The sequence below is a fragment of the Passer montanus genome, unplaced genomic scaffold (assembly GCF_014805655.1).
Source record: "Passer montanus isolate IOZ18808 unplaced genomic scaffold, ASM1480565v1 scaffold94, whole genome shotgun sequence".
NCBI lineage: Eukaryota > Metazoa > Chordata > Aves > Passeriformes > Passeridae > Passer > Passer montanus.
This window is the reverse complement of record NW_024374812.1, coordinates 1,914,216-1,929,421: the sequence shown is the minus strand read 5'-3', so window position 1 is coordinate 1,929,421 and position 15,206 is coordinate 1,914,216. Positions and strand designations below refer to the sequence as shown.

Below are 15,206 nucleotides of genomic sequence, written 5' to 3'. Positions count from 1 at the left end.
GCTGATACAGGCCAGATGCCTTTGGCCTTCTTGTCCACCTGGGCACACTGCTGGCTAATGTATCCATCCCAAGATGGGGAAGAACACCACCACTTTGGCCATAGGATGAGTGTGGTTTGGTCAAAGGAAAATGATTAAAAGTAGCTCCTGAAGGCTGCCACTGACAATAAAACCAGGAGCCACTTCTGATTTACTGGATGTTAATATTTTCAACATCTGGGTGAGAACAACTTTAGCAGTTGTCCAGGTAAAGCCATGGAGGCTGGTGGAAAGGCTGGGTGATGCGGAATTAGGGCAGATAGGAAGTTCTGTGCCTGTAGGTGTGACAGCCAAGGCTAAGGGGGAGGTTTTACTCATTTTTCCTCCTGCATGATGTTAAGCAACAGGCAGTAAATATGGCATTCATTAAAATGACCTTGTATACTTTTAACAGCCTCGATAATCAGATTTCTGCCACTGTATCGGAAAGTGACTTTTTTATTCAAGGCCTTATAAAACTCTAATTTCTCCCTCATGCTTTAAAAATGCCTGCAGTTTTCTAAGGAATTTAGTGTTTCTTTGCAGTAATTTTCTATCCTCTTCAAAGTTCTGTTCTTTTTCTAAATATGCATTAAGTAACTGAGTGGTGATTTGCATTTCTTTGAGTATGAGGGATAAACTTCTTGCTGTACAGGGCAACTTAAAACTTGCATTTCTCTCTCTCTTTAGATATAGGAGGTGTTGGATGCTGCCCTCCCTCCCTGTGGCACTGCCAATGGAAACCTTGAGAGGCACTGTCAGGTTTGCAGCTGAAGCTGCAATGTGCCTGCTTGCATCCTGAGCATCCAAGTGGGTCCTTCAGCCAGGAATGCCTCTCTCTAGTTCTGAGTAGAGCATTTCTATTCTGAATTTCCATTTCTGTCAGCAAACACTGCACACAACCTCTGGCACTTGTGGAAGATCAAAGTCCCCTTTTTTGACTCTTGAATCTAACTGGAAGCAAGATCCCCACACTGGGAAAATGTCAGGGCATTGCGGAGGCATCACTCGAGCCCTAGAAAGATGAAGGACAAAAAGCGCGAAGGCAACTGGCCACAGAGCATGGCAGGAAAGTTCAGTCCACGGCCACACAACGTACACAGCCAGGTCTTTTAGTAACTCTGCCTGTGCCCACATGCCAGGCGCTCACGTCTGAATACACACAGACAAGCAAGGGCTGCAGGGCAAGCATGCGGCGTGCAGCTGCCAGGTCCCAGCCGAGCCTCTCCTGCAGGTATTGCCGCGGGCACGATTGCAAAAATAACCCATTCGACAACACAGACCATCAGGAGGCTCTGACTCAAAGGGAACCTGTTTCGGGCCAAACAAAGCATTTCCTCAGCATCAAGCCGATCGAGTTTTTTGACCCAAGTCATGGTGTTGCATGGAGAGCCCGCAGGAACCTGCTCCAAAACCCTCCAGCCCTCAGCCCACATGGAGATCTTTGGCATCTCTGTGCAGGCAGAGTGCACTAGGGCTGCAGAGGGGTTTGCAGCTGGCTGTTTGAGAAACAAAGCTTCCCTCCTCCAAGATGAAAGAAATCGAGGAGTCTATGCTAATCAAATCCTCCACGCCTGCTGGCTGCAGTTCAGCTTGTCAGGGATGCAGCTCAGTGGAGTGATCAGCATTTCCAGTGCTATGAGCTTGGTGGAAGGGGAAAACACAACAGCAAGAAATTCACCTGGCTGGGAATCAAACAGGTGTATGGCAGCAGCATCCAAGATTATAATAATATCTTGCAAACATGCAAAAAATAGATGTAATAAGACTGATTCTTTGGTTTTCATTAATGAATCATAAAGGCTGTCTTTACATTACACATGCTTTTTTGGCATACGCTGCTAATATTTCCACACTTGCAAGGTTGGAGTTTTAAGACTGAGCCTCCCTCCCCTAAGGTTCCTAGTTTTTGGCAAGAGGTACAAGGTGACTGTGTGCCATGACAGGCTCTTTCTTACTTTGGGGCAATCAGATTACTTTACACAGATGGTTTTATCACTGAGACCATTAGAGGTGAATTGTGCAATATATAAATGTGCATTTTTTTGGTAAAAAAGTCTCAGTACCTCACTACTGTCTTCTCTATGTTCCTAAATGTACTTCCTCTCTCCTGTATCATTCCAAAGCACAATTTGTCCAATCTTTACCTTTAAGTGACTCAGCTTGTTTCTGATAGGCTTCTTGAGTACATATTAACTAAGGAAACAGTCTTTCTTGGGTTACTGGATTGAAATAAAGGAGAATGAACCTCAGCCCTAACTACTGAAGAAATAAAGGCATCTATCTGTCAGGATGCCTAGCAACACACATACCACAAAGGTAAAACACCAAAAAATAGAGAGCATAACATTTACTTTAAAACACAGAATCACAGAATGGTTTGGGTTGGAAGGGACCTTAAGATCATCTTGTTCCAACCCCCCTGCCGTGTGCAGGGACATCTTCTACTAGACCAAGTTGCTCCAAGCCCCTTCCAACCTGGTCTTGAACACTTCCAGGGATGGGGCGGCCACAGCTTTTATGGGAAACCTGTGCCAGTACCTAACAACATGCTAGTAAACATCCTTTTGTAGGGGAAATAAGAAAAAAAAAAGAAAGAAAAAAAAAAGATAATTTGTTCAAAGAATCAGGTTCACAATTTAAAAATAATCTGATTCTAAATGGACCTAAAGTTATTTGAGAGAAACATGTTCAGAGCAACACAGCAGCTCTTCCACACTTTAAAAAAAAGGGATTTTGAATCCTGCCTGCCATGCAGGAACCCTGGTACCACTGCTGAGGTTTGCTCTCCTTGCCAAGGTTTGTCTGAGGCCACGGAGGCAGCCGCTGCCAGTCCTGTTCCTCTCTGCATAATTGTTTTAGGCAAAACAGAGTCTTTACCTGAGAGGCGTCTGGGCACATCGGTAATGGCTGGAAGTCCCGTGCCTCGAGTGGAGGACAGGGGAGTTGTGGAGTGAATGGACGGTGAAGTCATCTGGCTCAAGTAGGATGGGTAAGACTGGTCATAGGACCATGGCGGGGATGACTGCGCCTGCCTGGGGTCTAGGGGGAAAATAAAAACAAACAAAAAAAAAAGAGGTTTTTTTTTTTAAAGGAAGAAAAATTTTAAGGTATCAACAGCCTAATTGAAAGAAGTGAGGGATTACTGAACATAAACACATCAGTACTATGAAGAGTGAGAATGTAATGAAACACAACTTGCTCCTCAACACTCAGCCCTTCCAAGTCTTGGTCTGTGCTTTTCCCTCCCCAGAACAATTTCTGTGGGAAATTAACAGACCAGAGAGCAGAGTTTTAAAAGGTCTAGAAGCTGGGATGCAAATTCTTGGTGTCCCTCTTCAAACATATTATACCACGAGTTGGTATCAGAATCAGAAAGAGAAGCAGACAACAAGAATGAGCCCCAGGTCTGATCTTAGGAAGTGGACTTCATGGAGTCATTTACAGTTGGAAAAGTCCTCTAAGACCACCGAGTCCAGCACTGCCAGGTCCACTGCTAAACCATGTCTCTAAGTGTCACAGCTACAAGTTTTTTAAACACTTTCAGGGATGGTGACTCTACCACTTTCCTGGGCAGCCTGTTCCTGAGCAACCTCTGAGTGAAGAAAATTTTTATAAGATCCAATCTAAATCTCCCCTGTCACAACCTAAGGCCATTTCCTTCAGAGGTGGGCAGACTCTACAGTCAGCACTTGGCAAACCTGTCAAGCTGTTATCCTGTTCAAACATCACACAATAGTGTTTTCAATGCTGAAAATACTACCCAAGGAGAAAAATGTCATTAATCTTATCAGCATTTGTCAAAAAAATGTCACATTTGGATGCTGACCCAATTACTTACAGTACCCTCAATTACAAAATATGAAACCAAATGGTTTGGGATGACTATCAGAAGCTAATGATACCTGCTGATATATTTGCAACCTCTCACTATGGAGGAAATTCTCTTTAGGATAAACACAGATCAATTTTTGCTGAAGCATTGGTAGAAGGAGACCTACTTTTACTCACTGATGTTTGGATTTATAAATCATTTGCTCTCAGTTAATATCCAATGATAAAGATACCACTGAATGCCTCATAAATTATGTTTTTTATTTCCTTACATCAAAAGAACCAAAACACTTTCAACTCTAAAGTTTGTTTGGGGCACTGCATAATAAACAGAAAACTATCTCTGGACCAGCTCACAGAAATTGTAGCACATCCCTTCAAAGCCTGCCCTCTATTTTCAGGGAAGCACATCAAGTATACTCAATTTGGAGAACCTGCTCTATCAGAACATTGTGCTAAAGCCCTGCTTTGCAGACAGTAATGTGACAGCCACATGGCATAACCAAAGGCTCTTTTTCAGGAAATTCAACTTTTTTTTTCTTTTTTTAACTCCTTTCCCTGCTCTTCCACACAGCAAAACCTTGTAGTTTCAGCTACTTCTTGTTTATTATTTCTCTTCAGACATGATTTGTTTGAAGAAATGTCTGGAAAGCAGATACTTCCTTGAAGCAAAATAACTGCATAGATATATATATTAAAAAAACACCTTCCAATTTAATTTTAAGAGGATTTTCCTGGAGTTTGCCATTTATATTCGAGCTGAGTAATATAAATGGTTAACATAAACTTCTTAGAGATCCAAAGGACACTTGATCATTAAATGTAATGAACTTCTTTGTTTTAACAATTTCAAGCCCAGGGTTGTATAGATTGGCATAGGTTCAAATCTGGCTGACTGCTCATTGTTACATCTGATATTGACATATTTCTCTGCCTCATTCCACTACAATAATTCACCATACAGTCAATGGTAAATGATCTTTGAATGGGAACAGAAAGCCTAGGCTTGCTGGAAAAACAATCTTAAAATTAATGGTGTGTTAGGAGCACAATCTCAAATCCAAGATCCTTCAAACTCCAAGACCTTTTCAATCTCTGCTTCTGAATTGAAAACAGAGCCCCTAAAGTTTTGGGTTTAGGTCAGCTGCAACGCTAGGAGGAAATAACATAGCAGGTAAAGGCTGGGAAAAAAGTCATAGTAGAGGATGTTTTTACATCATTTTGGTCTAAGATGGTGGAAAGCTCAGAAAAAGAGTCGCCTTTCTGGAGGCTCATGCCACTCCTGATAGTGTAATCCTCATAGCACAAGAACTTCTTGAGCATCTCTGGCACTCTCATCGCTTTGAACACCCATGCTAGACTTGGTTTTATACTTAACACCCTTAATCTAGCAACTGTGAGTGTCTGTGTGGACACAAGAATGACAAATAGCAAAAAGTGGTCTTTGGAGGTGCATGTGGTATTTCAAAACAGTATCTCATACTGCACTGTCAGAAGCAAGATTTAGGGCTGGATGGACCATCACTGGACCCCAAAACATATATATTCTTTCAACATCTACCTAAATACATCAGTCTTCCCAGGGAATAGGAAATAATGAAGAGGAAAATCTTTAACCAAATTGAACATTAGATGATTCATCAGAGCTCAGTGACTGAGGAGCAGGTCACAGTACCTCAGGCCAGAGGGTTATTGAGATTCCTCCACACCAAGGCATGGCTGAGGTCATGGTCAAGGCAGGGTGGGAAATATTACCCTGGGAGTAATATCCCCTGGGGAATGACTAATTCAAGATATCTGTGACCCGTTAGGAAACCAGAAAGTGAAAATACAAGTTTCACCAGATCCCAGAGCAAATGCCCTAAAGCCAGCCCTTGCTGCCTGATGGCAGTCAAGGTTTGCATGGACGTGAGAGAACAGAGTGGTGAAACACTGTCGCCTTGCCAAGTCAAAGGTGACCTGCGAGCCCACAGGGCAAACGTCACTGCTCAGCAGCATTGCCAAATTCACAGTGAGAAATGCCAGGAGGCAGAGCCCAAAGATTCCCCAGACAGTCCCTGAAGGTGGGCGCGCAGCTCATGTGGCACTCTCAGGTTCACATGGAGATGGTCCTTGCAGTGGTGCTGGAGCACTGGCTTTGGCCACCGAGGCCCACCAGAACATCTCTTCTGGTCCCACACACCATCAAACCTCCTGGGGGAAGGAGGGTGCTGGGGGCACCACAGGGATGTGCCAGCTGCCACAACAGCACTTGGAGGGCAGATCCACACAGATGCTGCTGAGGCAAACATGAGGCCCTTCAGAGGGTCACCTCCTCCTTGCTCTGGCCCAAAAGGAGTAGGATGGCTATTTAACACACACTGCTGGGGAAGAAGCTGAGAGGTGATTTGTGAGAGGTTTTCCTTGGCCTCCTACACCACAGGCCAGCTTCCCTACTGTATCTAGCTGGTGGGCTCCCACGTGTGCAAGTATCTCTGCTAGCCAGGGACTTTGCACCATCACCCAAAGTATCACATGCTCTGCAGGACAGCACACCTTCCCATCACAAAAAAGCCCAGAACAGATGAGAAACCTTAAAGCTCTGAGTGCATCTGGATTCCTCCCTAAAGGAATCCCTCCAAAACAAGGAAAAATACTTAATATAAAAATAAAATTAACTGCCCAGGAGAAAGCCACCCTCATTTCCATATGGCAGCCACAGGGAAAGGCTAACAGAGCATTCAGCAACAGAGAAGGAGTCAGAGGGCCACTCTGAGCTGGCATTTACACTCGAAAACTTTGGAGTGATTACTAAGAGCAGTCCTCCTTTTGTAAACATTTCTGTTATGCCTGCGTGGGTGTGAGGGGAAGTGCAGCTCTCAGCGTATTCCTTCACAGCAGGGCATATTGTGGGTATGCTGAGACAGCCTGGGCACAGTTCAGCTGAAACAAATCAGCGGGGCGAGGCCTAAACTAATGTGCAAACAGCTCCATCCTGTTTGCGCTTCCAGGTGAACCTCCACAAAGCAGGAAATATTGCATATTATTTTGTGTCTTGGTTTTGCTGTCACATTTATAGTCATGGGACATACGCAGGGTTCTTGACCTTTGCTGTCTCTGACTGACTGCATTAAATGGACGGTGGATATTGATGCTTAATGGAAAATAAGAGTCTTTAAAAATTAGTCCAAGAGTAGATGCACCACATAAAACTAAAATTATAAAGGAAAGAATGAAAAAACCCATCCAGTGGCCCATTCTCCCACCAGTGACATTGGCTTTCCAGTATCACAACTTCTCTTCTTCCAACAGAAATCATCATAGGATAGTTTGTGTTGGAAGGAACCTTAAAGATCATCTAATTCCAACCCCCCTGACATGGGGAGGGACACCTTCCATATTCTGAAGTGTCAATGGACAGAAGCAAAAACCTGCAAGTATCCCTGAAGAACAACTTTTTCCACTACTTTGGCATTGGATTGTGAAGCATACTGATTTTCTATAGGAAAAAAAACCACCAATTCCCCCTTTTCCAAGCTGAGTTACATGACCAGACCATGATCACAGGCTGGCAGCTCCTTGGTGTACTGTCTCTAATACCAGACATCACATGCATCATACTCTCTTTTAAACCCAGCCATCAGCTCTAGCTCTGGCTGCTGCTAGTTGGATTAGTGCTAGTGCCAATAGTAAAAAACAAGCTGTCTGGAGCTATCTTTGGTAAACACTTAGAGCAAATATCCTCGCTTCTGATCTTAACAAAGCCAAGATGACTTTCTGCATGAGTAACCCAACTATTGTTGTAACACCAACCCCCTCAGCAAAACAACAACAGCAAAACGCAACCTTCTTCCCTTCTCTAACTCTTTTTTATGCATCCTTTAAAGCCCAGGGCTTCATCTGTATTGCCCAGTTCAATCAACAAAGTCAAATCCAGTGGAGTTACACCCCAATGTACAGAAAAGTAATTGAGACCAGATTTTGGCCTGAAGAACCTCCAAATCCATTTATCCTCCCACCCCTCCAAGAGTCACATTTTTGAAATAAAAAAAAAAAGATAAACTCAATGAATCATGCCAGTGGGCAACGAACTTTTAAAAGAGGGTAGAGGGAAATAAAAGACAAAAGAATAATAGGAGGGGGGCAAGCATTATGAAATGGAGGTCCATAATGGCAACTTGCCAGTCAACCAGAGGATGCAATCAATTTGCATAAAGTGCAGCAGACTGCAGATTCAGTTTGCACTGTCCCTGAAATCAGTCCCTGTTTGTCAGTGAAGATGTATCCCCCTCACTACCTTCCTGTTAAGCTGGCTCTGGAGACTTTAAATCTGCTTAAAAAACAATGAGAAATGGAAGCATAACATCCCTGAAGTGCGTGGAGAAGGGGAAGAGGAAAAGGGAAGAAAGTGAAGGTTTCACAGGACTTGCCTTTGAGGGCTGTTATTTCAGTGATGAAAGTCAGAGGTTGCCTATAGATCAGCCAGTGCCACAGTGGTGATGGAGCATGAAACCTCACTTAACTCCCACTTTGCTGTCCCCACAGCCCAGCCGATGGGGATCCTCACACCGACCACATTCCTGCCATTACACCTGTGGCTTTTCCTGGCCTACAGAAGCTAATCCTCACCAGTTGCATCTTAAAAAAAACCCAAGTTTTCCTCATCTCATACTGGAACACTGATGCAACAGCTCAGTGTCTGAACGGGAATGTAATCGGATACATGAACAAGTTGCATGAGCCCGTTAGGGAAAGGGGAAAAAAATAAAAAAAGCAAATATACCAGTGAACAAATGTGAATGGACAGGATTCCTGATTTACGGGCAGCAGGCAGGGTTCAAATTGGATCTGCACTGCCTCAGCAAAGGCAGCTGCTTATTGGACCATTTGTTTTTTAATCACCCTTCGATGTAGCTTTTGCTGAATCCTAGTTAAAATGCCATGTTGAATAAGGGCAACTCTGTGCCTTGTCCTGCCACAGCCCAGTCCTGTGGTAGGTTAAGGACTGTGCTGTGATTTGTACAACCTGTACTCTGATACTCCAGGAAAATAAACACAACCTAGACAGAGAAAAGAAATATAAGAGTGAACCCTAAAGTGCTGAGTTCTTTCAGACTCAGGTGTGGGTCAGCCAGACTTTAAATAATATGTCTGTTTAATCATGCAATAGCTATGCAAGGCCTCAAGTGGAATGAAGCAAAATGTGCTTACTAGCAATAATATGGATTTTTTGTAGGAAACCAGTATTTACTGTTCCAGTTATTAGAAATTTATTATTTCCCCTAAATAACAGCTAAGTAAAGAGATAATGAAACCATGGTATTTCTAAAGGAATGCTTGGTTAATTCCAATAAAGGTAATTTAAAAATCCTGTTTTTCAGACAGAAAGGTTTATTCCTCTTTTAACATATACTCAAATCTTATGTTAAGAAGCCAGTGGCATTCTGAGTATTCCACTACAACAGGGAAACTGGTGTTGAAGGACAGCCCAAGCACCTCACTCCCTACCACCACACCAAGCAGGGGTATGTTCAGCAATTTCCCACTCAATACTCGACCAAAGGGTGCCTTGTCCATGGCATCCCCTTTATATCTCCTTGACATGATTTGTGGAGCAAAGAGTACCCATCCATCCCACAAGAAATATCCTAGAATTGGGACTGTCTGCAGAAAAGCATCCCAGCACTTAGGTGGAACAAGAGAGCATGTTGAGCTTTACAGATTACAATCAAGGTCCCAAAGAGCACCCAAAAGCCTGGTGAAAAGCCAGTGCAATTCCAAGAGCTTGCACCCACCTAACATGCTCACACCAATCACTTAATTGAATGGGATGACCACCAGCAAGCAAACAGAGAGTTGGCTGTTGGACTTTTCTGAGGGTGGGAAACAACATCAGAAATACTGTATCAGATCACTTATTCACTACAGAGTCCTCACCATTATGGGGGATATCAGAGCATCTTGGGATTCTAATGCATCCCATAACCTTGAATTTATCCAACAATAAAAGCACATAATACACAAAAGGTAGGAAATCCAGCCTGCATCCCTCAGCTCACTTCTCTCTTCCCTACCAGCACTGCATCTTCCCTCTCTCGATGAAGTCTCAGCTGGTGCTGCCTTAAATTTGCAGAGAAGGCAGGGAATGCCACACAACTTTGTTTCCAGTCAGGCTTATTGAAAGCTCATCTGAAGCTTTCATCTCCCAGATCTGTAAATGCTGCTGCTGCCTCATAACGAGGCAGAGAAGTAGTCTATTAATCAAAGCCAGCAGAACATTTTCTACAGGAGGCATTTATGTGAGGAGAGCAGCATATGAGGTTACACTTAGTTAGGAAGAAAATTACAAGGGGATCTCAGTTCTTGTGCTTCAGGGCATAAGCTGATCACCAGATGGGGTCAGGAAGAATTTCAGCCTCTTTCGTTCCTAGATATAGTGTTGCACAATAGGTAAACTATGGAGGTACAAGGAAGAAGGAAAAAAACTGCTTATAGCCTGGATTTCCCCCTTGCTTTCTTGGGAACTATATCTACAAACATTGCCAGACAGAAGACTTGGTTATAAAAAAATATTGTGTTTTAGTTCACCAGTTCTTACCCAGAAAATTATATGCACAAGAGCCCTGACTTCACATGTCCAATGAACAAAACGTGAAGCCTAGCCAAAAAAACCTGCTCTGGGAAGCTGGGGGGCAGCAGGTACTATGTAATGGGTATAATCAACATATTTAATATATTATAAACATTTTACACTAGTTAAAGTTAGACTTATAGATCTGGGAGAACTTTGCCACAGCTCATGGGAACGATCTTTTTGTTGCAATTCCTTGAGTGCTTTGGGTTCAAATTAACTCACTTTTCTTTCTTACTGCAAATTAATAAACCAGTTGAACTTAAAAAAAGAAGGAAAAGAGAGAAGAAGAAAGCCACAACACTTTGTTAAAACCACTGAGTTTCAGCTGGTATCATGTCAAAACCACTTGAAACATGAAACTAGAAATCTTCCTAGGTTGACTCAAAGACAATGTCTATACTAGGAGTGCTTTACCAGGAAAGGAATGCTGGTGTAAAATGCTGGCAAAGAACTCTGCTGTGGATGGAACTGTAGCAGCAGAAGTGAATATTAAATCAGTCTAGGGAATTGAGCCAAGAGCTTTGTTGACAGACTTGCATCTAGGTGAAGTCCTCCAACAATTCTAGCAACTGGTCAGGGGTAACACCTCTTTACATCCTGGATAGACACAAACATGTCAGCACAAACTTAGAATCTAGAAATGCTCTGCATTAGATAGAAGTTGTTTTGAATATATTTTGAAAAATTAAACCAGCTCTGACTTTAGAAAAAACAACATTTTTTTTCTTGTAGGCTTCACAGTTTTGCTGCAAACTTCTGGCATAGCTGCAGTTAAACATCTTATTTCAGCCTTCTAATCTGTGACACATGGTGGGTGCTTTATGATTTCTCTCAGCACAATGAAATATGTCTCTCAGCATGCAATCATAAATGTTGCATACAACCCTCACGAGCAACCTTTGGAGATTTCTCCATAACCCAGTTCATTTATTGTAACCGTGGTCAGCACTGGTGGTGGAACAAAACCACCACGTGAGAAGGTTGTATTATTATTCTGATAAAAAGACCATTAAGTGCTGGCTGCTTCCCTTAACACAACTGCAAAATAACAAGGCTGAATAAAAATGTTCATTCTATTGTACACTAAAGGTACTACTGCAACATGGAGAAGGCAGTGCAGAGCAATGTGGCAGTTAGAATTTCACCAGATCCCTACTCAAATGACATGGATTGACTATTTTAGATTTATGGCAAAAATATATTTTTTAAAAATTACATTTTCAGCTTCAAGCACTATAGAAAAATCCACTTCCCACCTAGCTTTGCTTGGAGAACATCCCCCACTCTATAACAGCCTCTTTGACTGCAGCTGAGACACAAATATCCATAAGCAATTACTACCAATGCCTGTGCAAGTCAAACCTATGGTTCTGTCTCTTACCTGTAATCTGACTCTGTCCTTGTGGATTAAAAGGACTTGGTGCAGAGTTCAGAGAGGGCCGTGGGCTCTGGGTCGGGACCCCTACTCTCATACTGGGATGAGGAATGCGCCCTAAATCACTGAGGCGCTCAGAGAACAAACTAGGTTTAGAGTCATCAAGCTTCTGTCTGTGCCCTGGAAACAGCAAATCATAAAATAAAAGCGTTAATAACAAGATTTAGTAATTTAATACACCCCCCCAAAAAAATCCCCCAAAACGGTCTCTAAGGACCTGTTACTAGATTTAATGGATTTACAGGTATCTCAGCTACCCCCAATAACACAGAAACATTGTGAGGGGGTTGTGTTTTGGACATAGTTGTGCTGGTGAAAGTCTTATCAAGCACAGTTGTGCCCATACACATGTAACATATGACAATTTGGATCAAATAAGCACTCATCAGGACACCCACAAAGTCTTTTTTGTCATTCTTTTTTTTTTTTCTCTTTTAACTACCCAAAGTAGTTAAAGAGGGAAACTTTCCCTTCCAAAAGCAAGCCTCATATGTACCTAGAACTTATTAACAATTACTCCATGCCTGGTTTAGATATTGTGGATTTTTGCTAAGAAAATGCAAGCTTTTCTTCTCCCCTTATTTTTTTTCTTTCTTTAACTCTGTTATAGTTAGTCATTAGCTTTCATTCCTCTGGGGGATTTTCCAAAAAGTAATTAGTCCCTGTCAGTTGAGAAGAGCAGTATCCAAGGAAAACCTCCAAAGCTGCTGACCAGGACTGGACCCTACACATCCTTGCACGGTCAGCCTTCCTCAGTGCTCCTACTGCCCTCACCCAAAACAGGCCAACTGCCCCTGGATATATTTGGAACACTCATTTAGGGGTGTTTTGCTGACAAAATATGAAGGGGGAAAATGGCAAAAGCACTGGAATGCCCCCAGTGGTCCTGCTCATGTTGTCATTGACATGTTTCAAGAGCAAGGGCTTGGCTTCTCTAATGGTTGTATTTTTGCTCCTAGGTTTAATTTCTTTCCAGAGGATGCTCCTTGTCCAATGGTGCCTTCAAATGTGAGGTGCAGAAGGTGCTATTTCTATCATTCAGCACAGGGAGAAAAAGGCATGCATAGAGATTAAGGACAGGACTAATTTTACTTAACTTCAGCCATTCATAAATCAGGCATCTAGTCTAAACTCTTCTAATGTAGACTTCCTCTTCAGTTAATGGAAAGAAATAGCTACTTCCAGAGGGCAATTCATCTCATTTGTCTCTGACACTCGCCTTAAAACAGCATGATTCACCTCCTGAATTTGCTTTCTCTTCCTTCTCTGATCAGAGAGGGAGCACACATGACTGGTTTAATTAGACACCCTCGCCATTAGTCAACGTTAAATGGAATGAAGCCTACCCTAAGTTACAGATCAAGGTCATGTAAAAAGCCTCTGGCAGAGCTGAAAGGGGGGCCCAGACTCCTTGATTTCAACCCAGAACCATATCTGCCTCCATCCCTCTAAGCAGTGACAGGGCCCTGGCACAAGCAATAATTGGGGGCGATATTTTAACACTTTTAACAATAGGAAGGGTCTCTGGTATGGTTTGGGCTTGAACCCTTCCAAATAATCACCAGTGGCTTGAGATAATCTGTGTTGTCCCTCAGCAAACAATAGGAAGGGTCTCTGGTATGGTTTGGGCTTGAACCCTTCCAAATAATCAGTGGCTTGTGAAAATCTGTGTTGTCCCTCAGCAGTATGAACACAGCCATCTCTCTGGAGTCTACAAGGGTTCAGCTCTGCAGACATGGGAAGATTGTCCCATCAGTCCCTGGGCCACAGAACCAATTCCAATACTGTTTAATTTATTTTAGAAGCAGAAATGAGGCCCCTGAATCTTGAGATTGAACTATTAGGCTACCACTGCTAAAAAAATGCTTTTTAATAGTAATTCTCACCACCTCTGCTATATGGACTCACACCATCTAATTGGTACCACAGTGCCAACATGACACACAGGCAATGCAATATCCAAATGAAATAAATCCAGACTGGATTCAGAGAAATCATAGCTCTAGACAGAGAAGGATTCAGGTTGGGATATGAGGGGAAACTTGATGGGATTTAACTTTGGAGAAGCTTCTCTAGCAATTTTAAAAAATTAATTAGTTGACCCATAATTTGGTACTTTGAAGTCTGGGTTTTCTCCCCCATAATGACTCAGTCTAAAAGCACGGGGTAGGCAGGAGCCTTCTCCTTAGGGAGAAAGTGCTGCTCCATGTTAGAGCTGCCATGGGTGCCTACTCCTCTCTTCAAAAAGTATCAATCATTTTAAATAGGGAATGATTTTTGGGCTTGTAAAAACTCCATAATAGCAACTTAATTAACAGGGTCACATCCAAGTTCTAGTCTTCAGCATTATATTCTCAATCCATTTAAACTAAGATTTGTACAAGTTGGGTGCTGCTAAATCTGAAGAAATTACTTGCACATACACATCCTGTCAGTATTCTCTTGGGATTTCTCACTCTTCTTTTCCTCCACAATTTTTATGCATTTTCTTTTCCTTTTGCTAGTCATATTTTCCACTATGTTTTCTAAAGACATCTCCTTCCCCTTCCTTTTTCTCTTCTGCTCATTCTTGATCATGCTTTGGTAAACTGAACAACCTGGGGTGGTGGAAGGTGTCCCTGCCCATGGCAGGGGTTTGGAATGAGATGATATTTAAGTCCCCTTTCAGCCTAAATCCTTCTGGGATTTTATGAAATACAGGAGGTCTCAAAGTAAGACAAATGGATCAGCCCATCTCTGGTCTCACACATGAGAGCTGATTTTAGCTGGGAATGAATTCACTCCCAAAGTGAATTTTATTTAGAACTTCTGTAGAAAAAAACCCTGTGCTATGTTCATATAGTGACCTTTTAACTAAAGAACCACTAACAAACTGGTGCATAATCTATTTCAATTGTCCTCAGGTAACTCAATAAATAACTTATTACACAGGTCACCACCACTCCTGCACTAACCTGTGCCAGATAACCCTCAGCCTTGTCTTCATCACATTTTGTCTGGTCATACATAGCTTTGTTAGAAGAGAGTTTATACTTAATTATGTGTATTATAGCAGAGCTCTGGATAACAGAGCACTTTAGGATAGGCGCGGGGGGGGGGGGGAAGAAAAAAAGAGGGGAAAAAAAAGAAGGGGCATACAGGAAGAAGAAGAAAAAAGATTTCCACATGTGGTTGAATTGAAATGATGTATAGAAGTGTGGGTTTGGGTGTAGCCACTTCCCCCCCACTTGCCCAAAAAAAAAAAAAAAAAAAAAAAAAAAAAAAAAAAAAAAAAAAAAAATAAAAAAAAAAAGGGGAAAGGGAGGT

At 42.4% G+C, this 15,206-nt stretch overlaps 1 protein-coding gene across 3 annotated transcripts in view; it reads right to left on the bottom strand.

Moving 5' to 3' along the window:
• The window catches only part of RUNX2 (RUNX family transcription factor 2), an 89,926-nt gene that overhangs the window by 23,038 nt on the left and 51,682 nt on the right, over window positions 1–15,206 (bottom strand). The window contains exons 4-5 of one of the 3 annotated variants that reach the window (XM_039696030.1): window positions 11,847–12,020; window positions 2,899–3,060 (exon numbers count right to left, since the gene is read on the bottom strand). In XM_039696030.1, the coding sequence (XP_039551964.1) occupies window positions 2,899–3,060; window positions 11,847–12,020 (336 nt within the window). The remainder of the gene's footprint in view (window positions 1–2,898; window positions 3,061–11,846; window positions 12,021–15,206) is intronic. The other 2 variants (XM_039696031.1, XM_039696032.1) reach the window with 2 other exon arrangements.